Source organism: Pipistrellus kuhlii, unplaced genomic scaffold (assembly GCF_014108245.1).
Source record: "Pipistrellus kuhlii isolate mPipKuh1 unplaced genomic scaffold, mPipKuh1.p scaffold_m20_p_23, whole genome shotgun sequence".
Taxonomy (NCBI): domain Eukaryota; kingdom Metazoa; phylum Chordata; class Mammalia; order Chiroptera; family Vespertilionidae; genus Pipistrellus; species Pipistrellus kuhlii.
The window spans coordinates 7,681,097-7,707,484 of NW_023425522.1; the positions used below are offsets into that span (position 1 = coordinate 7,681,097).

General features: G+C 48.4%; 1 protein-coding gene across 2 annotated transcripts in view; it reads left to right on the forward strand.

Annotated features, from left to right (window-relative positions):
- Window positions 1-26,388, forward strand: part of PIK3R5 (phosphoinositide-3-kinase regulatory subunit 5) — a 71,629-nt gene that overhangs the window by 25,412 nt on the left and 19,829 nt on the right. For both annotated transcript variants that reach the window (XM_036452195.2, XM_036452196.2), the window contains exons 2-5: window positions 19,003-19,121; window positions 21,689-21,789; window positions 24,880-24,948; window positions 25,690-25,828. In XM_036452195.2, the coding sequence (XP_036308088.1) occupies window positions 19,016-19,121; window positions 21,689-21,789; window positions 24,880-24,948; window positions 25,690-25,828 (415 nt within the window). In that variant the 5' untranslated portion in view covers window positions 19,003-19,015. The remainder of the gene's footprint in view (window positions 1-19,002; window positions 19,122-21,688; window positions 21,790-24,879; window positions 24,949-25,689; window positions 25,829-26,388) is intronic.

Genomic DNA, 26,388 nt, shown 5'->3' on the forward strand with positions numbered 1-26,388 from the left:
GCAAACCTAAAACTGCTCTAAGAGTTAAAAGTCAATAAAAAGAAAGGAAAAAAAAGAACCATTTCTTTATTTCTGGATTTCCCTCCGCGCCCCCTCCATCTGCCAGGAGCTGCCCCAGAGCAGCTCTGGTCCTCACTCTCCTGCCACACCCCATCCCTGGGGCGGTGCCTCGCTAGCTGGCAGGGACAGGGACGGGGAGGGGAGGGAACACTGAACAGAGAGAAAGAAGCCGTCTGTGTTTGTCCCCTGTGGCCTGAGGAGCAGCTCCTAGAAAGCCCGGTTCTGACCGGAATCCCTTTCTCTGGCCTCGGGCAGAGGAAGCGGGGAGGAAGCAGGGCCTGGAGCCGACCTGCCACACGCCGGTGACGCGGGCGGCACCTCGGAGGCCTGACTCACCGGGAAGTTACCGTAGACGTGATTTCCCCTCGAGGCCTGAGGAATCTCCCTGCTGCTCCTGAGGTCATTGCATCATGCCCCAGGTGTGGGCGGGGCCCCGGGTGTGCAGGGCACATTTGTACACGCATGTCACTGTCCAGGGAGATCCCCACCGCGCCCCGTGCCAGCGGCCGGCGTTAGACCCATTCGCGCGGCAGAGGAGCCACTGTCATCAGAGCTGAGAGCCCAGGAGAGGGAACAGGGACAGCATGGCCGGGGAGCCCAGTTGGTGAGAGGATCATCTCCATACGCCAAGGTTGTGGGTTTGACTCCCGCTTAGGGCACATACAAGAATCAGAGTGGACCCAGCCCGCATGGCTCAACTTAGGAACCAAGAAGTCCCAGTTGGATTCGCGGTCAGGGCACGTCCCTGGGTTGTGGGGGTCCCAGTGTGGGGTGTGCCGGAGGCAGCTGGTTGATGATTCTCATATTGATATCGATATTTCTCTCTCTCTCTCCCTCTCCCTTCCTCTCAGAAATGGATAAAAATGTAGTTGAAAATAATAGTCAACTAGTGAATGCATAAGTGGAACAGCCAATTGATCTCTCTCTCATCAATAAAAAATAAATAAATAAAGTAATTAATTAATTAAATAAATTAATCAATCAATAAATTAAAAAATAAAAGTTATAACATGGGCACAGAGGAAGCAGAGAAGGCAGGGTGTGCCCCCAGCCTGGGGAGGATGGTGGTCAGGAGGCCTTCCCTGAAAAGGGACCTTGTAAAGGGAAGAGGAGTAATGTGTGCCAGGAGCCACATCAAAGGCAGGGGCAGACCGGGGGAATGTTTCAGGCCGGGAGCCCAGGCGGGGAGAGGTTCAGCAAGGAGAGGCGAAGTGGGGGCCTGAGGCTGGCCAGGGAGGAAGAGGCCAGAGCTCTGGGAGTCAGGTAATCCGGCTCAGGGGTCACACCTTGTCCTAAGGCAGCAGCCGGCAAACTCATTAGTCAGCAGAGCCAAATATCAACAGGACGATGATTGCATTTCTTTTGAGAGCCACATTTTTAAAACTTAAACTTCTTCTAACGCCACTTCTTCAAAACAGACTCTCCTAAGCCTGGTTTTTTGTGGAAGAGCCACATTCAGGGACCAAAGAGCCACATGTGGCTTGAGAGCCGTGGTTTGCCCATCATGGTCATAAGGCATCGGAGAACCACTAGAAAGTTTTAAGGGGCAGGGAGGGAATGGCAGATGTGCTTTTGGGGAGACAGCTCTGCATAGAACAGTGTCTGTGTTGTGATCCCATGTATGTAAGAAGAAAATGCATGTGTGTGGGTATGTGGCATATAAATGCATTAAAAAGGACTGGAAGGACAAGAGACCAAACTGAGGTGGAGAATGTGTGTGTGTGTGTGTGTGTGTGTGTGTGCATGAACAGCTAAGTGATCAGGCTAAGAAAAGTTTAAAGATTTATTCTGTATACTTAGTATGCATGACTCTTTAAATTTTTTTTTTATTGGGGTATGGTTTACATACAGTAAAATGTACAAATTTTATTCCTGATCAATTCTCCCTGTGCCTCCCAGGGACAACTACCATTTTGATTTATTTCATCATGGACTGGTTTTGCCTGTTCTAGTGTTTCTTGTAAATGGAGCCATCGAATATATTTTTGTGTCCAGCTTTATTCACACACTATGTTTTTTATACTCATACTTCTTACACACATTAGTGGTTTGTTCTTTTTTATCCTTTGCATTGCTAAGTAGTAATGTGTTATATGAATATACCAAATATGTTTATCCATTCTCCTGGTGATAGATTGGGCTGCTTTCAGATTGAGGCTATCTATAACAATAAAATCATAATATGCTAATTAGACTGGGCGTCCTCCAGGCGACCTTCCAGACGAAGCTGGGGCTGTGAGGGAAGCCCAGGTCCTGGGGGCCAGAGTGAGGCCGGTGCTGGCAGCCGGCGGAAAGAAGGCCTACACTTGCACAAATTTCGTGCATCAGGCCTCTAGCTATCAATAAAGCTGCTATGAACATTTTTGCACAAGTCTTTTGGTTGACATGTGTTTTCATTAATTTTGGTTAAAGAAGCGGGATTATTGGGTCAAAATGATAGGTATTTGCTACCCTTGTGAAAATGCCAAGCTGATTTTCAAAGTGGTTGCACCGTTTTATGGTTCTACCAAGCAGGTACGGTTGCTCTGTATCCTCACCAGCTTGGTATTGTCCATCTTTTCAATTTTAGCAACTCCAGTGCGGTGTAGCCTCATTACAGCTCTACAACTGCATTTTCCTGATGACTAGTGGTAACTGACATATTTCCATGTGTTTATTCACATCGGATATTTTTGCGAAGTGGCTGTTCTTATTTCTGTTCAATTCTGGGGTACAAGTCATTTGTCACTTACATGTCTTATGATTGTTTTCTCCCAGTTGGTGATCATGCTATAAATTTGTAATTTCAAAAGTGTTATATAAATGGAAACATATAGTAGGTAATCTTTCAGGGTTGGCTTTTAGATTCATATAAATTTCTGGATGTTGTATGCATTAATCATTATTTTATTTTTATTGCTGAATATATTCCATGGTTCCATAGTCTCACTATTCGCCCCCTGATGGTCATCTGTCTTGCTATTCTGAATAAAACTTCTATAAACATTCATGTACAGGTTTTGGTATGAGCATAAGTTTTCATTTCTCAGAGATGAATGCCCAGGAGTGAAATTGCTGGGCCACATGGTAGTTCTAATGTATGTACTGAGTGCTAGAAATTTCCCCCAGAGCTTTAGTTGTGCCCAACAGATTTTGATATGTTGTATATTCATTTTTATTCTGTTCAATGTATTTTTGGACTTTCCTTGAGACTTCCTCTCTGCCCTGTTATTTAGCTGTGTATTCAGTTCCTACGTATTGGGAGATTTCACCACTATCTTTCTGTATTGCTTTCTAGTTTGATTCCATTGTGATGGTAGATCACACTTTATGATTTCAGTTCTTTTTAATGTGTTGAGGTTGGTTTTATGACCCAGGATATGCTCTATTTTAGTATATGTTCCTTGGGTACTAGAAGAGAACATATATTCTGCTGTTGTTGGATGAAGTGTTCTAGAAATATTGATTAGGTCCTGTTAGCCAATGGTATTAGAGTTCTTTTTTGTCCTTGCTCATTTTCTATAAGACAGGGCTATTGATCCAACTATAATTATGGATCTGTCTATTAATCCTTTCAGTTTTATAAGCTTTTACTTCATGTATTTCGCAGCCCTCTTGTTTGGTGAAGTCTCATTAAGGATTACTGTATCTTCTTGATGGATCCACCTTTTTGTCACTATACTAGTATAGTGTAATTTTATTCCTGGTAATTTTCTTTGTTTTGAGGTTGGCTTTTTCTGATATTAATATATCTACTTCTGCTTTCTTTTGATTAACATTACATGATATATCTTTGTACATTTAATACTTTCAACTTGCCTAGATCATTATAATTGGAAGTAAGTCTATTGTAGACAGCAAATAGTTGGGTCATGTTTTGTAGTCCACTACCAATTTCTGTTTTTAATTGATAAACTTAGCCCAATTAAATGTAATTATTGATATGTTGGAACTTTAATCTGCTATTTTATTATTTGTTTTCTGTTTTTCCCCCTCTGTTTTTTGTTGTTATTTCTGGTCTGTAGTTTTCAGAAGTTTGACTATGATGTGTCTTGGTATGTATTTCTTGGATTTATCCTATTTAGGATTCACACAGCTTCTTAAATTTGTAGTTTTATGTATCTTTCCAGGTGTGCCAAGTTTTCAGCCATAATTTCTTTAAGTACTTTTTCAGCTCTGCCCTTTCCTATTAAGACTCAGACAACATGAGTTTTAGACTTTTTGTTATGTCCCTCAGATCCCTGGGGCTCTTTTAATTCTTCTTCAGCTCATTTTCTCTCCTTCAGACTGGATAAAGTTATTGTTTTATATTCAAGTTCATTGATTATTCCTTCTATCCCCTCCATTCTGCTGTTGAGCCCATCCGCTGAGCTTTTTTGATCCTGAAATTTCCATTTGGTACTTATTTATCTCTTCTAGCTTTTTTGCTGAGATTTTTCTAGTTTTTATTTGTTTATGATTGTTCATTGAAGCATTTTCAATGATGGCTGCTTTACACTCTTTGTCAGGTAATTTTAACAGTTGTCATTTTGGTGTTGGCGTCTATAGATTGCTTTTTTTTTCATTCAGTTTGAGATCGCCCTTGGTCTTGATATGGCAAGTAATTTTCTATTGAAACCTGGCATTTTGAGTATTATGAGAGTTGTGAGACTCGGGGTCTATTTAAACCTTTTATTTTAGCTGGCTTTCCCTAATATGCCCCTGAAAGGGGTTATGAGGGTGGGGAACATCTCCTCATTCCTGTCAGGTAAAGGTGCATGTGCACATGCCATTCTCAGCCTCCACTGAAATCCAGGAGGTTCTCCTAATCACTGCTGGGTGCATTGGGAATTCTGGCTTCCCATGAGGCCTCTACTGGGCCAGACAGGAGTGCTCATTGCTATCCACTGACACCTTGGGGTTGAGAAGATGACCTCATTACCATTGGGCAGGAGTGAAAGTCTGACTCCCTGGCTAGGCTTCCTCTGACACCCCCTCCCACGCAAGTGTGTGTGGGGTGCTCTTTATTGTCTGGTGGGACTGAATGTCCAGGCTCTGCAGAGGTCTCCACTGATCACAGAGGATAGAAGGGGACTCATTACTGCCAGTGGGTATGAAAAGCTTGGCTTTCTCAGATACCCCCATGGGGAGGGCTCCCCTAACCTCATTAACTATAGCCTGGCCAGATGAAGTCGAGGCTCCCCCTCTAGGCCTTTGTAGTGGAGATGGTACCATTGTTTTTTTCTGCAGTTTTTGCCTGGAACAGAGAGATTATTGTCTTAAATTAATTGTCTGTCTTGCTAAGCTACCATTTCCTGGCCCTTTGGCTAGAGAGAGCAGCTTTTCTTTGGGGGCTTCCCTCACCCCACACCGTCTGCCCCCCATTGGTGTTTCCAGCTTGTTGGCTCATTAGCTCCAAGTTCGGAATTAGAAGGCAGAAAGAAAACCCAGGGATTTTCCATCATGTTACTTCTTGGGGCCAAGGTCCCTACCTGGTCTGCGTTCTCTCCCTCCACCTTCATTCAGAGCCTTTTATGTTAGTTTTTAATATAATGTCTAGGTTTGTATTTGTACTTAGCAGGAGGAATAGGGGAACGTACGTCATGTCCACTTTCCCAGAACTGTTATCCTTTTCTTTATACTTAACACTTGTAGTCCGTGTGAAGAAAAACAACGCATAAAACGTGTTATTACAATGTTTACAGTAAAAAAAAAAAATGACATCTAATCTTGCCTCTTGGAAACAATCACTAGTGATCATATAGAGTAGTGAGTTTTTTTTAAGATGTAGATATAGATTAATTGCAAGCGTATTAAGGTTCTTTTGGTCAAAGTACCAGAAATGAACTTATGCTACGTAAAGAACCAGAGGAATTAGCAGAAGGATACTGGAGCATCTCATACAATCCATTTCTAAGCCAAACTCAGAGGAGTTGCCTCTCTCCCACCTCCCTTTGTCTCCTCTGCCTATTCTTTTGGGTCTGATCGCCCCCTTCCAAGGTCACTTACTCTCTCAAGGTCACCAAAGCCTCCATGTCACCAAGTCCAGTGGCCACTCCTCTGCCCTCCTGTTGTGGACCTTGCAGCAGCGGTCTCCACTCCCTCCTCGAAACACTCTTGCTTTGAGTTTCTGTGACATCATGCTCTCCTCTTACTTTATGAGCTGCGCCTTCTAAGTGTCCTTTTGCTGATTCTTCACCTAACAAACAGTGTAAAGCAGCCATCATTGAAAATGCTTCAATGAACAAGCACCTCTTAACACTGGATGCCTCAGGGCTGAGCCTAGTGCCTCACTCTCTCGTCACACAGTGCATAGTCTCAGTGATCACTATACTCAGAGTAAATTGAGAACTGCCGCCAAGAACTCTCCATTGGGGTCAAAATGAGATGTAACTTGGCCAAATCAGGATTCTTATTTTCCCCTCTCAAGTTGTCCTCTCCTCGAATTTCCCCCCTCCCCATGAATGTGACCCACCAATCTTCATTGAGGGAAAAGACGGACGGGGACCAAATATCTGACAAGGCTGTCCATCCACTTGAGTATCAAACTTTGATCAGCCATTGTGCTACCTTCTAGAGAGATTTGGCCTGAGCTGAAGGCTAGATTTTCTTAATCCATTTCCATCTGGTTCAGACATAATGTCAGTCCTTGACCCTGGCCTGTCAGCACTGGTGTTCAGTATGCCTTCTTTTGTTCTTTTCTTCATGGGTATATTTGGTAAGATGTTGGGAGAGGCTGCTTCGGTGCCTGCTGTCCTGCCACAGCAAATAGCCCTGTAGGCTCCTAGAGAGTTCTAAATGGAACTAAGTGTGCTCAATGGGACTCTTGAAATGAGTGTCTGTCTCATGAAAAGTTGTAAAAATCACATCTGGCCAAGTTTCAGGAGGAGTGTCTGATTTTAGTTCTGTCCACAAACATTGATAGTTTCTTTTCTTGTTAGAGAAGTTTTTCTTGCACTAATAAACCGTATTCATGAATGATATAGAGAGGGGAGAGATGTATATAATTGGGCAAGAGCTTAAAGAGAGAAAACTAAAGAAGGTGGACATGCCAGTGTCTGGGAGCAATTACCTGTTGTCGATTAACAGAGAGACAGTGGGATGCTAAATGATTTTCTCTCTGGGAGGGAAGGGAAGATGGTGGAGGGAAGGGATGATGGTGGAGGGAAGGGATGATAGTGGAGGGAAGGGATGATAGTGGAGGGAAGAGATGATGGTGGAGGGAAGAGATGATGGGTTGGACCAGTCTGTACCCCATTTTTTTCCCCACTGGTAAAGCATCTGGAAGTCACAGTGCTCCATAAAATCTTCTTTGCCCAAAACCATGAAGTATTCATGCCTGTCTTCCAAACTGAAGATGATTCTGCAGAAAGAGAGCAGCCTATAATGAATGCAATTTGTCACAACCACAATCTTTTTCCACATCCGGAAAACCAGAAAGCTGCCAACACATATGCAATTGGCCTTTCTGGAGCTTTTACATCTCCATTCATTTTTTTTGGCCTTGTTATTCTGTGAGCATTTGCCGGCAAACAAGACAACCTGCTTTTAAAAGGTGGCAGGTTAAACAGTCTCCAGGGCCAGGTGCCCATGGTTTAGCCTAGACCCTAGAGGCCCATAGACTCTCATTGCTGCCTGGAGTTTATACCTTCATCTTAATCTCCTTTCAGCCATTTCAGTTTGCCCATCGCTAGCTCCCTTATGGGTTCCTTTAATGCGCCTAGAAGCTAACTTGCCTAAGACATGCCAAGAAAGGACGTACATCCCTTACCAGCCAAGAACACTCTATGCCCATCTCCCCATTTTTAAGATGGGAATAAGGGAGTATCTGCTTCTATAGAGTCAATGAGCTAATTCATAGAAAATACCTAGAATGGTGCTCAGCACATAGTGAGGTCTCAGGTAGCATTAGCTGCTAAGATTATAATTATTACATACGAAGGCAACTTCATGCATCCTGTTTTCTTTTTAGTATCCTTCCAGATGAGTGCCTGGGTAGAAGGGAGTCAGAGAGACCTGGGTTCAAATTCTGCTTTGGCTGCTTGCTCATTGTGTGACCTTGGGAAAGTCAGTTAGCCACCAGGAACTGCATGTCCTCATCCTTGGATGTTCATTTTTTTTTTTTTTTTTTTTGGGGGGGGGTGTTGTTCAGAATCAATGAGATCATGTGCTGCAAGCCCTAAGCACAGAATCCGGTGTAGAGTCAGTGCTGTGTACATGTTAACATCTTTCTCCTTCCCTCCACCACCCCTCGTCTCATTGCTCTAGGTCTTAACCATAGCATTGTCTTCCTGAGCTTTCCTGGGCCCTTTCCTTGGTAAAGGAGAGCGTGAGCAAAGTTGGGAAGTAGGGAAAGGCTTATTTAAGCTCCCTTCGCAGTTCCCACTTTGTCCACACTTCTACCTCATCCTGCTCCCCTGCCATCTCCACCTACCTTTTCGTATTTCCCTCCTCTCCTGGCCCTAGTATCCTTCCTCCGCCCACTGTCCACTGTCATTGTTGTAATAGACTCATTCGTTGGCTAACTGTCTCTCCAGGGATCTTACATCTTAAAACATAAGGTAGGACGGAGGAAGTGAGTAGCCCAAACCCACAGGGAGTGAATCACTGACCATGAGAATGCAGGCACCTTCTTGTGCAAGGCTTCTTCCCTGGAAGCCTCAGATTATAACAGAGGTGAAGCCGCGCCCCCAGCCTCCGTCTAGGAAACCGTAGGGAGGGTTTCCTGTGAACCTGGAGCAGGGAAGAGCGTGGGCGGTGGCAGTCTGGCCAGCTCTGCATGTGCCGCCAGCTCAGCCGCAGGAATGCCACCACAGGGACTTGGGCAAATAGATACCCGACTCTCCCTGTGCCGCAGATTGTGAAAAACTGTGATTATGTTGTAGAGTAATTATGATCATTAAACTAGATAATCAAGTGAAAGTACCCAGTGTAGCACCTTTCCACCCAGAGCAGCCCTTTCCTCCCTCCCTCCCTCCCTCCCTCCCTCCTTCCTCTTCCTTCCTTCCCTCTCTCCTTCCCTCCCCTTCCTTCCCTTCCTCTCTTCCTCCCTCCCTCCCTCTTCTTCCTTCCTTCCCTCCCTCCCTCCCTCCTTCTCTTCCTCCTTCCCTTCCTTTCTTTTTGTTTTCTAGGATGAAACTTATAGACAATTGACATTCCTATGTAATATTGTAAATATGTTAATTCTTCTTCTAGCTCTTTTTAAATATTGTAGTAAAATACACTTGACATGAAATTGATCATCTCAACCCTTTTTAAGTGTACAGTGCGGTGGTGTTAAGTACTTTCACATTGTGCAACTGATCTCCAGCGCTCTTTTCATCTTGTAAAACGGAAACTGGTACCCATTCACCGATAACACTCACCCCCCTCTCCCCCTGCCTGGCAGCCACCACCTACTTTCTGTCCCAGTTAGCCCAGTTAGAACTCTCCAGGACTCTAAGAGGCTATCTGTACCCCATAGTAGTGGAATCATATTTACCTTCCTGTGACTGGCTTATTTCACTTAGCATCGTGTCCTTAAGTTCATCCATGTTGTAGCATGTGTCATCGTTTCCTTTCTTTTTAAGGCCAAATAACATTATACTGTCTGTATACACCCCGATTGGTTTAGCCATTCATCTGCGGATGGACACTTGGGCTGCTTTCACCTTTTGGCTAGTGTGAATGATGCCACTATGAGCACGCGTGTGCAATGCCTGTTCAAGTACCCACTTCAGTTCTTTGGGATATATATGCCCAGAAGTGGAATTATTGGAAGGCAGTCATTCTATTTTTTTAATTTTTTGAGGAACCAGCATAGCTTTCCATAGTGGCTGCACCATGTCACATTCCAATCCACAGCACCTAAAGGTTCCAACATCCTTCTATCCTTGCTAACACTTATTTTTGTTTCATCTTGGTTTTGACAACAGCCATCCTGGTCTATTTTCATCTTGTAAAACTGAAACTGGTACCCTTTCAACAATAACACCTCACTCCCCTCACATGGGGTGTGAGCTTCTATCTCATGGTGAGTTTTCTTTTTTACTCTTTCTTTCTTTTTTAAAACTATTTCTTTTTTTTTTTTAATTGTTGACACTATTACAAATGTCCCCCATTTCCCTCTCCTTTGCCCACCTCCACCCAGCTCCTGCCCCCTTCCCCTGGCCTTCCCCACTCTGTTGTCTGCGTCCGTGGCATGTGTCTGTATGTTCGTTGGCCACTCTCTTCACCTTTTATTCAGTTTCCCCACCTCCTTTCCCTCTGACCTCTGTGGTCTGTTCCATGTATCCATGCCTCTTATTCTGTTCTGTTCATCAATTTATTTTGTTCATTAGATTCCACATCTAAATGAGATCCTGTCTGACTGGCTTATGCCACTTAGCATAGTGTTCTCCGGGTCTGTTCATGCTGTCACAAAGGAGAAGAGATGCTTCTTTCTTACAGCCGTGGTGTAAATGTACCACAGCTGTTTAGCCATTCATCTACTGATAGGCACTTGGGCTGTTTCCAGATCTCAGCTATTGTAAATAACGCTACTGTGAACACAGAGGTGCATACATTCTTTCCGATTGGTATTTCGGACGTCTTAGGATATATTCCCAGAGGTGGGACCACTGGACAAAGGCAGGTCCTTTGAGGAGACTCCATATTGTTTCCCACAGTGGCTGCATTTTCACCAACCGTGTGCGAGGGCTCCCTCCTTTTCTCCACCTCCTTGCTCACACTCGTTGTTTGTTGGTTTATTGACTGTAGCTGTTCTGGCGGCGTGAGCTCGTTGTGGTTTTGATTTGCAGTTCCCTAATGGTTAGTGATATGGAGCATATTTTCCTGTGCTGATTGGTCATTTGTGTGTCTTCCATGCAGGAACATCCATTCACGTCCTTTGTTCTTTTTTAAATTGGAGTGCTTGTTTCATTGCTGTTGAGTTTATAGAGGATCTTTGTATACGCTGGGACTCGCTTGTTATCAGATATATGATTTGCAGATATGTCCCCTATGCTGTAGGTTCCTTTTCAGTCTCTTGTTTTTATGTGTGTGTGTGTGTGTGTGTGTGTTGATGTGCAGGGTTTTAAATGTTGATGTCGCCGCATTTATCTAGTTTGTCTTCTGTTGCCTGTGCTTTTAGTGTCATGTCCAAGAAACAATGGCCAGGTCTAATGTGATGAAGCTTTTCACCTCGTTTTGTTTTAAAGAATTTTATAGTTTATGCTCTGTACACTTGGTCTCTGATCCACTCTGAGTTAATTCTTTATGATATTGAATCTTCCTGTCTAGCAACAGGGTATGCATTTCCAGTGATTTGCCTGCTTTTATGTCCCTCAGAAGTTTTTATTTCATTCAGGTGTTGCATATCTGTGAAGTTCATTTTCTCTTCTTTTGTTCTTTTTGTTGCTATTATATATGGGGTCTTCTAACATACTTTCCGTTTTGTTATTTGTAAACTTGAATAATATACATTTTTATTTTAATCTGTGCCAAATCACCTTACCTAGTTATATATTTTTTGTTATAGCCAGGTTTTTTGAGAAACTATTTTGGGTTTCTATGAACATGTTGAGGGTGAAAAAGTGAATTATGCCAATTTTATGTTTAGCAGAGCTATCAAAAGGAGGGAGCCCTCGCACACGGTTGGTGAAATGATAGCTCAGTGGTGACATGGCATATAGTCTTAGAAAGTACCTTGCCCACGCACCCTTCCTGAGGTTACTCGAAATGCCCCAGCTGAGCACGAAATGAGTCACAACAAAGAACTTGTAAATAGGGGTGGCATGGCACAAAGCAGGCAAACAAAACAGTGAGCAATGAAATAAATAAAATAAAGCCACTGTCCAAAACAAACATTGCTGTTACCATAGGTATTACATTGACCATCAGTGTCAAAAATAATTACTTAAAGAATTGTGCTGTAGTATTAACATATTTACTAGAAATCAGACCTGGATTAAAAGAAAACATAATATTATAACATTAAGCTCAGTGGGTTGGAGTATCATCCTGTAACCAAAAGATTGCAGGTTCGATTCCCGGGCAAGATGTGTGCAGGAGGCAACTAAAGGATGTTTGTCACGTCAGGGTTCCCCCACCCCCTTCTTCTCTCTCAAAAATCAATAAAAATGTATCTTCGGGTGAGAATTATATATAATACAGTATTACAACATTTTAGAAGAGTGGCTAAAATCACTGATTCAGATGTAATTTTAAAATTATTTAGGAATTCTAGATTCAGATCTTTGCTAATAAACTTGAAAGTCAAGATTAAAGAGAATGATATTGTCAAAAACCTAAATTCAGGAAATTGACATATGAGGAAGGGGAACTCCTAACTCCAGAAGACATTTGCAAAAGGGTCCCTGACATAACTTAGAGGAGAGGCACAGAGGCCACTCGCTGTGGGACAGTCAAGGCCGATCCCAGGTGAGCAGGAGGTGCCACGGCTCTCCTGGGCTCTAGGCTCAGTTTCCGGCGTGGATTTACCACTTTCTAATCGGAGCAGGTCCTTCACTGCAGAGTCTCCACTTCTTCTCTGGAATGGGAGAGGTGCACGGGATGATCTCACAGTCTACGGGGATGTATATGTGTAGGATTTGAGAACTAGAAAACATTACTCTCCAGCCTGACTGTGCACCAGAACCACCCAGGAGTGTTGTATTTCTTGGCCCAGTCTCAGAGGCCTCTGGAGTTGGGCAGCAGGATTGTATGCGTTAGGAGCGTGCCCTGATGGTCAGTAGACAGCAGTGTTGAATGCTTGTTTTGTGCCAGGCACTGTTCCAAACATTTTCCACCTGGTCATTCATTCTGATCAGCCTTGAGCTCTCGCAGACCCCCAAAACTCACCTGGCATGTTCTGTCCTCTGAGGTGGCACCAAGTCAGCGATAGACACAAATGCAAACTGGGCATCCACACCTTATGGTGACATTCGGTCATAGGTGCCATCGGGATGATCCAGAATATGCTAACTACCAACTTTTCATAGACCGCCTTCCACATGAAAGCACAACTTAACCATTCTCACGAAGAGCCCTCAGACCCCCTCAAAAACCCCAAAGTGTTTCAACCCCAATTTAGGAACATCTATGTAGAGGATTTAAAAAATATCTATATCTATATCTATATCTATATCTATATCTATATCTATATCTATATCTATATCTGTATCTATCTATATATCTATATCTATCTATATATCTATATCTATATATATATATATATATATATATATATATATATATATATATATTATTGATTTTTTACAGAGAAGAAGGGAGAGGAACAGAGAGCTAGAAACATCAACCAGTTGCCTCCTGCACATCCCCTATCGGGGATGTGCCTGCAACCAATGTACATGCCCTTGACTGGAATGAACCTGGGACCCCTCAGTCCGCAGACCGACGCTCTATCCACTAAGCCAAACCAGTTTAGGCTATGTAGAGGATATTAAGGCAGCCAGCCCTGCAAGTGGTCTACCTACCTGTAACTAGAAATTAATGAGTATTTATGAAATAACAGCTTCAAACAAGTTCACGAAGGGCAGAAAGGTATTGGATCACCACCCAGAAAGATACAGAAAGGCTGTGTGAGGTTAGGTACCTACGTAAAGAGTCCTAGAAACATGCATGCCCCCCAGCCAGCTTCCGCTAACGTTTACAGCTCACGTAATGTGGTGCAGTATCACAACCATGAACAACTGGTACGATACTGCACAATACCACAGACTTTATTTGGGTTTTAGCCGTTTCCCCCCTAAAGTCCTCTCTCAGTTGCAGAACCCAGCCCAGGATCCCACATCACATTTATTCTGTGTCTCCTTAGTCTCCTCCAATCAGTGACAGTTCCTCAGTCTTTCCTTCGCTTCTATGACCTTGAACTTGGGTGAGTACTGGTCAGTCATAAGCATTTCTTCCCATCTAGGTTGGGATGATCTTTCTCATTAGATTGCAGCTATGCATTTTTGGGATATATCCCAGGGAAGTGATGTTATGAGCCTCTCAGTGCATCCTATCAGGGAATACATGATGTTCGTTTGCCTTCTTATTGGTGACATTAACTTTGTTTGTGAGGTTTAGGTGGTGCTGGGTTTCACCACTCTAAAGTTAGTACTTACCCCTCTATAATTGCTCAATTTCATAGGGGAAATACCCTGAGATTAAGCAAATATTCTGTTTCCTCTCAAATTTTCACCCATTGATTTTATTACTTTTTATTTTTAAAAATAGGTTTCTATTGATTTGAGAGAGAGAGAGGGAGGGAGGGAGGAGAGAAACATATATGTGAGAGAGAAACATCAATTGGTTGCCTTCCATATGCACCCTGACTGGGGACCAAACCATCAACCTGAGCAGGAATCGAACTGGTGACTTCCAGTGCATGGGAGGGCACTCAGCCAACTGAGCCACACCGGCCAGGATAGCCCATTGATTTTAGCATCCATTGGTGGCTCTTCCCTGTAAAATTACCACCGTGGTGTTGGCCTATATAATGGTGACTTTGTATTTCTCTCATCCCCTCTCATTTATTAATTGGAATTCTTTTGTAAATGAGACCTGTTTCTTATGCTTCATTTATTATTACTTTAAAAATGTATATTTTTTATTGATCATGGAGAGGAAGGGAGAGAGAGACAGCGACATCATTTCCGAGGATTGTGGCATGGGCCGTTGACTGGAATCAAACCTGGGGGCCTTCTGCAGGCTGACGCTATCTCCCCCAAGAAAAGATGCCCTCTCCCCTGCCCCCTGGGGGGCTGCCTGGGAAGACGGGCCCAGGCAGACCCCTACCCTCTGACCGTCCTGCCATAGGGAAGACAACCCCTGTTTTGCCTCAAGGGCTCATGTCAACAAGGGCTCATGTCCTGTTCAGGGTCCCCATTAAAGACTCATCCTCACTGGCTCAGAAGAGGAACTGGGGATGAGGGCAAACCCCATTGTTGACGGTTTCCACACTCCCCCGCCGCAGATCGGGGGCATTCCCATTCCCGGCAGCCACTGAATTTCACAACAGCTTCAGCCTGGTGGAGAGGGGGGCGGGGAGCGGGGTGCCAGGAAGCCAAGCCTTGCTCGCCAGGCCTTTGAAAAAACGGCATCATCCCTGGGGAGAGTGGCTGCCACCTTCTTCCCCTCATCCCCACCCCAAAACCACTGGGTTCTGCTGACGAGTCAGAAGAAATGGCTGGTGACTGACTCACCAAACGGAAACGAGCGTGCCAGGGGACCAGGCAGTGCGCCGGGTGAACCCCCAGGGCAGCTCGGCCGAGGATCTCTGCTGGGCCCCCCAAGACTTGGCCAGCTCTAGATGGCCTAGGTGCCAGAAGGCTGGCACACCGGGAACTCTGCCCAGTGCCCACCTGTGCAGAAGCCCTGATCGCCTCCCGTGAGCAAAGGGCAGTCCCAGGGCCTGGAGAAGGAAGGACACGGGCCTGCAAGGGGGGCGGGGGGGTGCGGGGAGCAGCCTGCAGCCTCGTGAAGAGCAGTGTGTTCTGACCCCCAGGGACAGGCTGTGGCAGAGGGGCGTTGGCTGAGGCTGCTCATTTGCGTCTTGCGTTTGCATAGTTACAATGGGGCACAGCAGAGCTGGTGACTCATTCCTGCCTCAGACACAAGGGCCTTACCCATTGCAGGGGGCTGGGCCCATTGCAGGGGGGCTGGGCCCATGGCAGGGGGGCTGGGCCCATTGCAGGGGGGGGGGGGGTTTAGCGGGGCTGGGCCCATTGCAGGGGGGCTGGGCCCATTGCAGGGGGACTGGGCCCATTGCAGGGGGGCTGGGCCCATTGCAGGGGGACTGGGCCCATTGCAGGGGGGCTGGGCCCATTGCGGGGGTGGGGGGTTAGCGGGGGTGGGCCCATTGCAGGGGGGGTAGCGGGGCTGGCCCATTGCTGGGGGGGGGGGGTTAGCGGGGCTGGGCCCTTTGCAGAGGGGGCAGGTGGAGGGGTCTCGCCCCAGTTCCCACGGTAAAGCCCGTGCTCCAGACTGGAGGGCGGCCAGGGTCATCGCCCCGTTCGGCCGAGAATGCTGCTTCGGTGAGCCCCGTCCTCTCTTTGGAGGCGGCCGCGGTGTGGACAGACACGGCGGCCTCAGGGTTCCCAGCAAGCGGGCGCCAGGGCCACCAAAAGCGGACCGTGTTAACGCCGGCTGAGGCTCCGCTGCAGGGCGGGAGTGTGAACTGGTTTTGTTTTTCTTCCCGTGGCTGCATGTGAAGATGGTGCTGAGGCGCGGCATGTGCTAGGGCCACAGCCACTCCCTGAGCTCGCGTCCTGGCGTCGCCACCTCCTCGCCGGGTGGCCTTGGGCCGGTTGTTTAGATTCTCGGCGCCACAGGTCTCCCCCTCCCGCTTCCCCCAAAGGTGGTCTAGCCTTCAGGCCTCTGCTGCTAAGCACCCCTCCGCTGCCGGGGGACCTCCAGAGTGAAGTGTCAACCAAACCGCTCAGGCCCAGCTCTGCTCCTGGTGTCCCCACCCCCCACCCCCCAATGCACACACCGGCCAGGCCGCCTGCAAACTGCCTCCTGGTTCAGGGCCGAGGACTCCCCCGCCTGGACTAGCCTGAGGGCTGAGCAGACGAAGGCCCGAAGGTGACTGTGAAGGTGGCCCCGGGAGGGCCCGCGGGCATCTTCAGGCCTGGGGGTGCCACTCACGGAAGCCCCCGAGGCCCGTGTCCTGGGTGGCTGGTGAGCGGGGTGTGGAGCTCTGCCCGCCACCAGGGCAGCGGGAAGGCGCGGGGCCCGGGGGGCCGGTCTGTGCCCCGGGCTCAGTCCGTGGCCAGCCCAGACCTGTGCACACGCTGGCTCCTCTTTCTAGAACATCTGCCTCCCCGCTCCCCCAAACGTTTCTCCTGATTTCCTCATTCAGCTTTCTTTTTTAAAAATACGGTTTTTGCCGAAACCGGTTTGGCTCAGGGGAGATAGAGCGTCGGCCTGCGGACTGTAAAGTCCCAGGTTCGATTCCGGTCAAGGGCATGTGCCTTGGTTGCGGGCACATCCCCAGGAGGGGGTGTGCAGGAAGCAGCTGGTCGATGATTCTCTCTCATCGATGTTTCTAGCTCTCTATCCCTCTCTCTTCCTCTCTGTAAAAAAATCAAGAAAAATATATATATTTTTTAAAATACGTTTTTATTGATTTCAGAGAGGAAAGGAGAGGGAGAGACAGAAACATCAATGATGAGAGAGAATCATTGATCGGCTGCCTCCTGCAGGCCCACCACTGAGCATCGAGCCCACAACCGGAGTATGTGCCCTTGACCAGAATGGAACTTGGGACCTTCAGTCCGTGGGCTTTATCCCACTGAGCCAAGCTGTCCAGGGCTGTTAAATTGTTTGTTAATGTCTGTGTCCTACCCAGGAGATGGCCTGTGTCCGTACCGCCTGCCACACATAGGTGGTCATTAGTTCCGTGAAAGAATGCAGGCATGCAGACCGCTGCGCCGTCCCAGGACAGCACCGAGTGACTGGGTGCTGGACAGCTCACGAGGGCTACTTTCCCTGGACGCTCGGCTCCTCCCCGGCCGGGAAAGCAGGAGGAGGCCCGGGAGCTGACTGCCGGTCATGCCGCCGAGCCAGCCTCGCATTCCACAGCTCTTTGCATGTTGTTTGCATGGCTCAGCTCTGGGTGCTTCTGCTTGTGGTTTCCTGGTCTGTCCCCGGCTCCACAGAGCTGGCCCGCGGCCTCCTCGGCTCCCCTCCCTGGCCTGGCCGGCATGGTCTGCCTGGCCGGTGGGCGCAGTGGGATTCCTGAGGGAGAGAGTGGTGGTAAGACCATAGCTTTCGTGTCCTGGACATCCACCATGGTGACGTGTAATCTTCCCAGCAGCCCTGTGGGGGCAGTGCTCTCACGATCCCATCTTACAGAGAAGTAAACTGAGGTTTGGGAAAGTGGAAAAAGTGTGTCTGGAATCGCACGGCTAGCAGATAGCAGAGTCCAGATCCGAGTCCTAGTCTGATGACCCAGAGGCCAGGCGTCTTCCCTGGCTCACCTACCTATTGTGGCTCCGAGGGACCTGGGGGCCTCACACATACATCGCCAAGAGGAGGGCTGGCCCCTGTGGAGGCGCTTAGAACTCGGCCCTTCCCCCAGTTCCCCGTCGGGTGCCGAGACACCCTCTTTTTTATATTTATTTATTTATTTTTTTTTAATTGATTTTTTACAGAGAGGAGAGAAGGTTAGAGAGCTAGAAACATCAATGAGAGAGAAACATGGACCAGCTGCCTCTTGCACACCCCCCAACTGGGGATGTGCGTGCAACCAAGGTACATGCCCTGGACCGGAATCGAACCTGGGACCTTTCAGTCTGCAGACCGGTGCTCTACCCACTGAGCCACACCGGTTTCGGCTGAGACCCCCCTCTTCGATCCCTTCCTCGTGCCCTCCGGCCTGAGCTGAGCACCCTCGTTTCTCAGCAGGACAAGGGAGGGCGTACCAAGCGGAGTCTTTGGGTAACTGGCAGCACTGCGATGCTTCAGAGAGAGCAGGGAAACGTGGCCAAAGCAGGGGTGAGGGCAGGCGAGGGGCGGTGCCTGGGGACCGGGCACCCTAGCAGAGAGAGTGGTGGGGGGCACAGGGGCCAGCCCCCACCAGGCCTCGGCGTTGGAGCCCCCAGTGCCCTGAGAGGGATCTCCATGCTCATCCCTGGGGCTGAGGGAGGCAGGCCTGGACATTCAGGAAAAAAAAAACCAAGCCATTCTGCATGTCCCTGGAGGTCCGTCCTCTGGCCTTCCCCAGGCGCTTGCAAACAGGACCGCCTTGGGGCAGACACGTCTCCGCTCCTGTCCCTGACCCCACGCTTCCTGTCGCATCGCACCACTGGCCGCAGGAGCACTCGGAGCAGCGCCCCCGGGAGCCATTCCAGCCCTGGGGCAGCTGACCCCTCCTGCTGTGCCCGCAGCACCCAGGCCATCGCAAGGCTGGCAGCACTGGGCTGGGGGGCAGAGGGGCTTGTCTGTGCCATGTGCTCTGATGGCTGTGCGCTCCTCACAGCCGGGGCTCCCGGGCTGACAGTGTCCGTGTCCACGCAGGCGATGACTCAGGATGCAGCCAGGGGCGACGACGTGCACAGAGGACCGCATCCAGCACGCCCTGGAGCGCTGCCTGCATGGACTGAGCCTCAACCGCCGCCGCTCCACCTCCTGGTCAGGTAGGTCCGAGAGAGCCCGGGTGCTCGGAAGGCCCCAGGGAGCCCCGGGCCGGCCAGAATCTGGCTGCAAAGTGACTTTGCAAACCCCCGGGCCTCAGCCGGACAGGGGCTGGCGCGGCCCCCAGTGGGGGTAGGCCCTCCGTATGCAGCCGTTTCTCCTGTCGCCCAGGCCGTCTCCCTCTTCCTGCTTCCTCAGCAGACGCTGGAAGCACAGTTGCTATTTAACCTGCTTGGAAATACCGGCTCGGCTGGTTCCGAAAGAGCAGCTGGGACCTCACAGGCAGCTAGCTCTCCACAGAGTCCCGTCCACAGGGAGCAGGAGGCTTCCATGCTCCATGGTGCCCAGGACCGAGAGACGGAGGGATCTGCAGGCTGGGGCGGCTCTTTCTCCGAAGGCTGGTGGCCAATTGTAATCATTCTGATGCTTGTAAAGATTTTTTTTTTCTATTCCATATCTCGCTTGCCTCCCTCGCTGCCCCAAGAGAGAGATCCCCACTGGTCCTTACACACAGCTTGGTTCATCCGTTCCCTCGTTCCTACCTCAGGACCTTTGCACTCGCTGCCTGAGGTGCCTCCCTCAGAACTGTGCCCACCGGCTGTTTCTCATCCGGGTCTCAGCTCAGGCGCCACCTCCTGGGGAGGCTCTCCTTGGCCCTTGGCATTACACCGATCTGGACTGAACGCGCTCTCACTGCTCTGTGAACTTGTGTGTCGCTTAACCTCACGGGACCTCCGCTGCCTTGTCTGTAAAGTGAGAATAACGACAAGAGGAACCACCAGCCTGAAGGGAGGGGGGCGGCTCTGTGGAGACGTGTGTGCAGGGCCTGGCACGTGGCAGCTGGTCAGTAGGTGGTGTTTTTCTTCTCGCCTGTCCCAGGTAAGCTCACAGGACTGAGAGAGCCAGCGTTAAGAAAAAATCACACAAAAGCACCTGACTTTTACACATTTACAAAATCCCGTGACCACACAAAGCACACTATTCGGGCCCCCAGGACTTTGGGAGGGGCCCCCGCCATGAGGGGGCCTGGAGCCCCATGAAACCCCTGTTGTAGCCACTGCTGCCCTGCCTGCTCTCCCTGCACACACACTGCGCACACACACATACACACACACACCACACACACACACACCACACACACATACACCATACACACACACCACACACACATACCACACACACACACACACACCACACACACACACACCCCACACACACACACCACACACACACACACCCCCCACACACACACACACCACTCACACACACCACACACACATACCACACACACACACACCACTCACACACCACACACACACACACTACACACACGCACACACTACACACACACACACACACACACACACACCACACACACCACACACACACACACACCACTCACACACCACACACACACACACACCACGCACACCCCCCCCACACACACACTACACACACGCACACACTACACACACACACACACACACCACACACACCACACACACACACACACCACTCACACACCACACACACACACACCACGCACACACACCATATACACACACACACACACACACCACTCACACATACACCACACACACACACCACACACACACACCACACACACATACCACACACACACACACATACACCACACACATACACCACACACACATACACACACCACACGCACACACACCACAAGCACACACACCACACACACACACGCACACACACACCACACACACACACACGCACACACACACACACCACACACACACACACACACCACACACACACACACCACACACACACACACGCACACACACACACACCACACACACACACACACACACCACACACACACACACACACACACACCACACACACACACACCACACACACACACACACCACACACACACGCACACACACACACACACACACACACACGCACAAGCGCCTCCACGACTACCCCTTTAATTTTTAGGGGTTTACCCTCGCTGACTGCAGGGAAAATAGAAATTAGAATTCTTATTGACACAATAAGACAGTGTGGGGAAGTCAGGATGACAAAGTGTTCGTTCTGACTTTCAAAATAGAAACGAATGTGGCTTCCCCGTCCGGGCTCCCGTCCAGCAGTCCCGGGAAGTCCCCTGCTGGCAGGGGCTCAGCCTTGTGTTGGGGTGTGTGTGTGTGTGGTCACCGTGGCTCCTCTCCCTATTCTTCCAGCAGTCGCTGCCTCTGCCCTCCTTCCCGGCATCGCGGGGGCTCCAGCTCCCCCTGGAGGAAGCAGGGCAGGTGGTGGTGAGAGACCTGGTGCCCTCTGGAAGTACAGGGGCTCAGAATCGTGGCTGCTCACTGGCCCTTGAGGGGGACCCCAGCCCCTCTCTGTGTCTCTTCAGTTTCCAAGAATGAGAAACTTGTTGTTGTGTCTTCACGGGCACGATAGGGCAGAGTGTTGGTACCGTTTTCGGGGCCTCTCACTTCATCAAGGAATGCTCCCGCGCAGTCCCAGGGCACCCACTTCTCTCCACCCCCAATCTGACCCCTGGCCATTCCCTTCCCAGCCGGGCTGTGTCTGAACTGCTGGAGCCTGCAGGAGCTGGTCAGCAGGGACCCAGGCCACTTCCTCATCCTCCTGGAGCAGATCCTGCAGAAGACACGAGAGGTGAGGCCGGCCAGGGGTGGCGGAGAGCTGGGACCGGCCACGTGGTCGCAAAAGCGGCCCCACAGAATGTCAGCTCTGGGCGCCTGGGCCGCCGAGGGCCGTGGCAAAGGCTCTGGGAAGCCCGGGCTCTGTGTCAGCCGTGGATGGGAGGTTTCCGGGAGGAGGTGTGGGCCTCGCAATGAGAACACGTGGTACGAGACCAGGGTCCTTTAAGCTGCTTGCATGTATGTCCAGTCTCAGCCCTGCTGAATTCCTTTCCTGATAAAGACCCATGAAAACAAAGGTGAGCCGAAACCGGTTTGGCTCGGTAGAGCATCGGTCTGTGGACTAAAAGGTCCCAGGTTCGATTCCGGTCAAGGGCATCTACATTGGTTGCGGGCACATCCCCAGTGGGGGGTGTGCAAGAGGCAGCTGGTCGATGTTTCTCTCTCATTGACGTTTCTAGCTCTTTCTCTCTCCCTTCCTCTGCGTAAAAAATCAATAAAATATATTTTTTAAAAAAGAAAAAAAGAAAAAAAAACAAAGGTGACTGGAGAGGTAAACGGAGACCTCCTCTAACAGGTCAATAAAGAGGCTTTTGTGTCTAAGAGGAGGAGTGCAGTTAGAGCTGAGCGGGGCTGGGGTTCCCGGACAGCTAAGTTCCTAAAGGGATTCTGGCTCTTTTCTATGGAATTCTCTTCAAAGTTTTATTTATTAATTATCAGTATTGCTGTTATTTGTGTGTGTTTTAATTTTTTTTTATTTTATTGATTTCAGAGAGGAAGGGAAAGGGAGAGAGATAGAAACATCAATGATGAGAATCATTCATTGATCGGCTGCCTCCTGCACACCCCTTCCTGGGGACTGAGCCTTCAACCTGGGCATGTGCCCTGACTGGGAATTGAACTGTGACCTCCTGGTTCATAGGTCAACACTCAACCACTGAGCCACACCAGCTGAGCCAATTTTCTTTTTTAATACATGGCTGAGTTGGAAAACATTTGCCTTTCTCTATTAGCTGACCCTTTACTTATATGAAGAAAGTATTGGTTTATCAAGACTCCCAAGGTCCCAGCTCTGGCACCACCATTTACCAGGTGCATTTATACGCAAACCAGGTTGGAGAGCTAGCCCTCCCCTGGAATGCTCATCGCCCCACCCAGGTGTAAAGGATCAACTACTGTGTAGTGACGGGGAGCAGGCACACGGTCTATTCAGGAAGAAGGAAAGGAGACCCTTACCGTTGAGCTTTTGGGGGTCACAGGCCAGGGGAGATGTGGGGCTGCCTCTGAGGCTTCAGCCCATGAGTTCCGGGTGGGGCTGAAAGGCGGAAGAATTCTACATCCCGCGCTCAGGTGTGTATGTGCTGCGGTGGGTGAGCGCTCGGAAAAAGACCGTGCACAGAAGAATAACTAGAACTTTAAACATATACAGGAAAAATGTTGCCCCCGTGATCATAAAACAAATGCAAATTAAAATCATAATGAATTATGAAACAAATTATGGCATATCCAAATGTAAAATGCCATGCAATCTATAAAAGGATGACGTACATGCACATGTAAGCACATTAAAAGGTCTCAGAGTCATGTTTCTGAGAGAAAAACACAAATTATATAAAATTAAATATTATACTCATAATATTAAAAAAAATCATAATGAGACAGCCTTTGCCTAGCAAATTATTAATAGCAAAAAATTATAATAAGTAATGCAGGGAAGGTTGTAGTGAAACTGGCATGTTCATACATATAAGATCTTATAAATAGCAAAATCCTTTTGGAAAACAACGGGGCAATATGTTTAAAAGATGATATGTATGTTTGTAATCTTGATTGATTCCACTTCTTAAACTGTTTTCTAGATAATCATACAAATTATCGAAAAAGAAATTTGCTCAAAGGTTTTCATTGCAAAAGTAATTAAATAGCAAGAAATGATCTCAAATTCTAAAATGAAACTAGTACATTATAGGTTTCTACAAGAAGGAATATTATACTGCAAATAAAAATAATGGATATTATATAAGGTATTAACACAATTTAATATGTAATATTATTACAACAGTAATATTGATTAAATGGTTTAGGGGAAATTGATTACACATTTGGAAAAACACAGAGTGAGAAACCTAATTCGTACCATACAGCAAATGGAATTTTAGATGTATTAAAGACTTAAATTTAAGAAAACAAAGTTTCAAAGAAAATATATGAGTAATCACATGATTGGTGCACAACAAAGCAAAATTCCATAAAGGAAAAAATTAACACATAATTCATGTACACAAAAAATCCATACATTTAAAAGCAAACAATAAACTGGAAAAACAAAACAAAACACAAAAACATGTTCCAATATAGGTAGCAGGTAAATGTCTAACCAGAAGGGGAACAAAAGGTGGGCTTAGAGATCTGTAACAAAACAGAAATTCATCTATAGTATTATATGTAAAGACATCAAGAGTAAAAATATGCACACCATGATGGCTTTGCAGAGGAAATACACAGAGAGACAGTGTAGGAGAAGTACGTTGAAACATTAGCAGTGGGTGAGCTTGGAAGGGGCCATTGTGAGAGGAGTTTTTTTTCTCATTTCTATTTTCCAAATTTTGTCTGGTGGTTGCATTGGTTTTCACTGAAAAAAAGAAAGAAAGGAAGGAAGGAGAAGGAAGGAAGGAAGGAAGGAAGGAAGGAAGGAAGGAAGGAAAGAAGGGAAAGGAAAGGAAAGGAAGAAGGAAGGAAGGAAAGAAAAAGAAAGAAAGAAAGAGAGAGAGAGAGAGAGAGAGAGAGAGAGAGAGAGAGAGAGAGAGAGAGAAAGAAAGAAAGAAAGAAAGAAAGAAAGAAAGAAAGAAAGAAAGAAAGAAAGAAAGAAAGGAAAGACTAGCCCAGCCAGCATGGCTCAGTGGTTGCACATTGATCTGTGAACCAGGCGGTCACAGTCGGGGCATATGTCCAGGTTGTGGGCTCAATCCCCAGGGATGGTGTGCAGGAGGCAACCAATCAATGATTCTCTCCCATCATTGATACATTTAAATCAATAAAAATGTATTTAAAAACAACAACAATATAACACCCGTGAATGAGCCTCACCCTCCTCTCCTCTCCACAGGTCCAAGAGAAGGGCTCCTATGACCTCTTCACACCCCTGGCTCTGCTCTTCTACTCCACTGTCCTCTCTGTAAGTTCCAGGGGGGCCAGGCGGGAGCTGGAGGGGGTGGGAGGTGAGAGAACAGCCCCACAAACTCCGAGGATAAACAGGAGAGAGAAACTGTCCATCAGTGACACTCAAGATGCATGTCAGCCTTCTGATGGCTTCAGCCTAGCCGTCTTGGGAGCCTCCAGTAACTCACGTGGATGCCGTTGTGCCTGGCACATCGGGCGCCCACGGAGGGGCCAGTCCCAGCCTCTCACAAGCCGTGAGGGAGACCCGTTAGGGAGATCCCATGCCCACCTCATTTGTACCCCCGCGGTCAGTGTTTCCCAGTGTAGTCAGCCCCTGTTGGCCAGACCGGGGACATCAGGTGAGTCCATGTACACGGAGTCAGTTCACGTCACAGAAGAAATGGGCCCCTCTTGTGAGGATAAACCTGGGTCAGACCTTGAAGGCCACCCCACAAAATGAGAGGAGGCCGCAGCGCCCCGTTAGGTTGACTCCAGCTTTTCAGAGTGCCACTCTCCTGACCTGGGTGAACCGTGTTACGTTTAGCAAAACCAACGCATTTCCTGGTCCCCTCTTGCCTACGGATAGCTCACTGCCTGTGGGTTATTTGCAGTTCTTCCTGGCCTTGGACATGGCGGCTGCCAGGAAATGTGCGCCCTTTGTGGAACATTCCAGAAAAGCAGCAGGTTCTGCTCTGAGATATCAGTGCACTTTCCCCGCACTCAGACGTCTCTGCTTGCCACCCCCTCTGCATTGCAGACCCCGCACTTCCCGCCAGACTCGGACCTTCTTCTGAAAGCGGCCGGCACCTACCACCGGTTCCTGACCTGGCCCGTTCCCTACTGCAGCATCAGCCGGGAGCTGCTCGCCTTCATCGACGCTGAGCTCAAGGCCCCAGGTCAGTGCCGAGCCGGCCTGCGCGGGGAGCAGGGACCATGCAGGCGGGGGGTTCTTCTGGAGCTGCCCTTTGGCTGCAAACCTCCTCGCCTCTCAGCCTCCAGCTCCTCTCTGCCCATGGCCCAGAACCTCGGCATCTCCTCTTCATGGCGCTGTGTGTACCATATATGAACCAGCATCCGATGGCGGAAAGCAGTGAGCATAGGCAGTGACTCAAGGAAGAATCCTTGTCCTGCCCCATACTGCTCAATTGGTTGGAGTTTCATCCAGTACACCAAAAGGTTGTGGGTTCGAGTCCCAGTCAGGGCACATACCTAGGTTATGGGTTTGATCCCTGATCCCAACCCAGTCTGTGGGAGGCAACTGATCGATTTTTCTCTTTGTCTGCATCTCCTCCCCTCTCTTTGAAAATCAGAACCTGTCCCTGGGAAAGGATAGAAAGGGGGAAAAAAAAACACAAAAAAACAGAGGGATTTTTAGGGGAGGCTGAGCAGGAGGTCAGGGCAAGGAGACCACACCAGGTGGCCTGTGCCTCTGCTCTGGTTATGCAAGTGGCCTCTG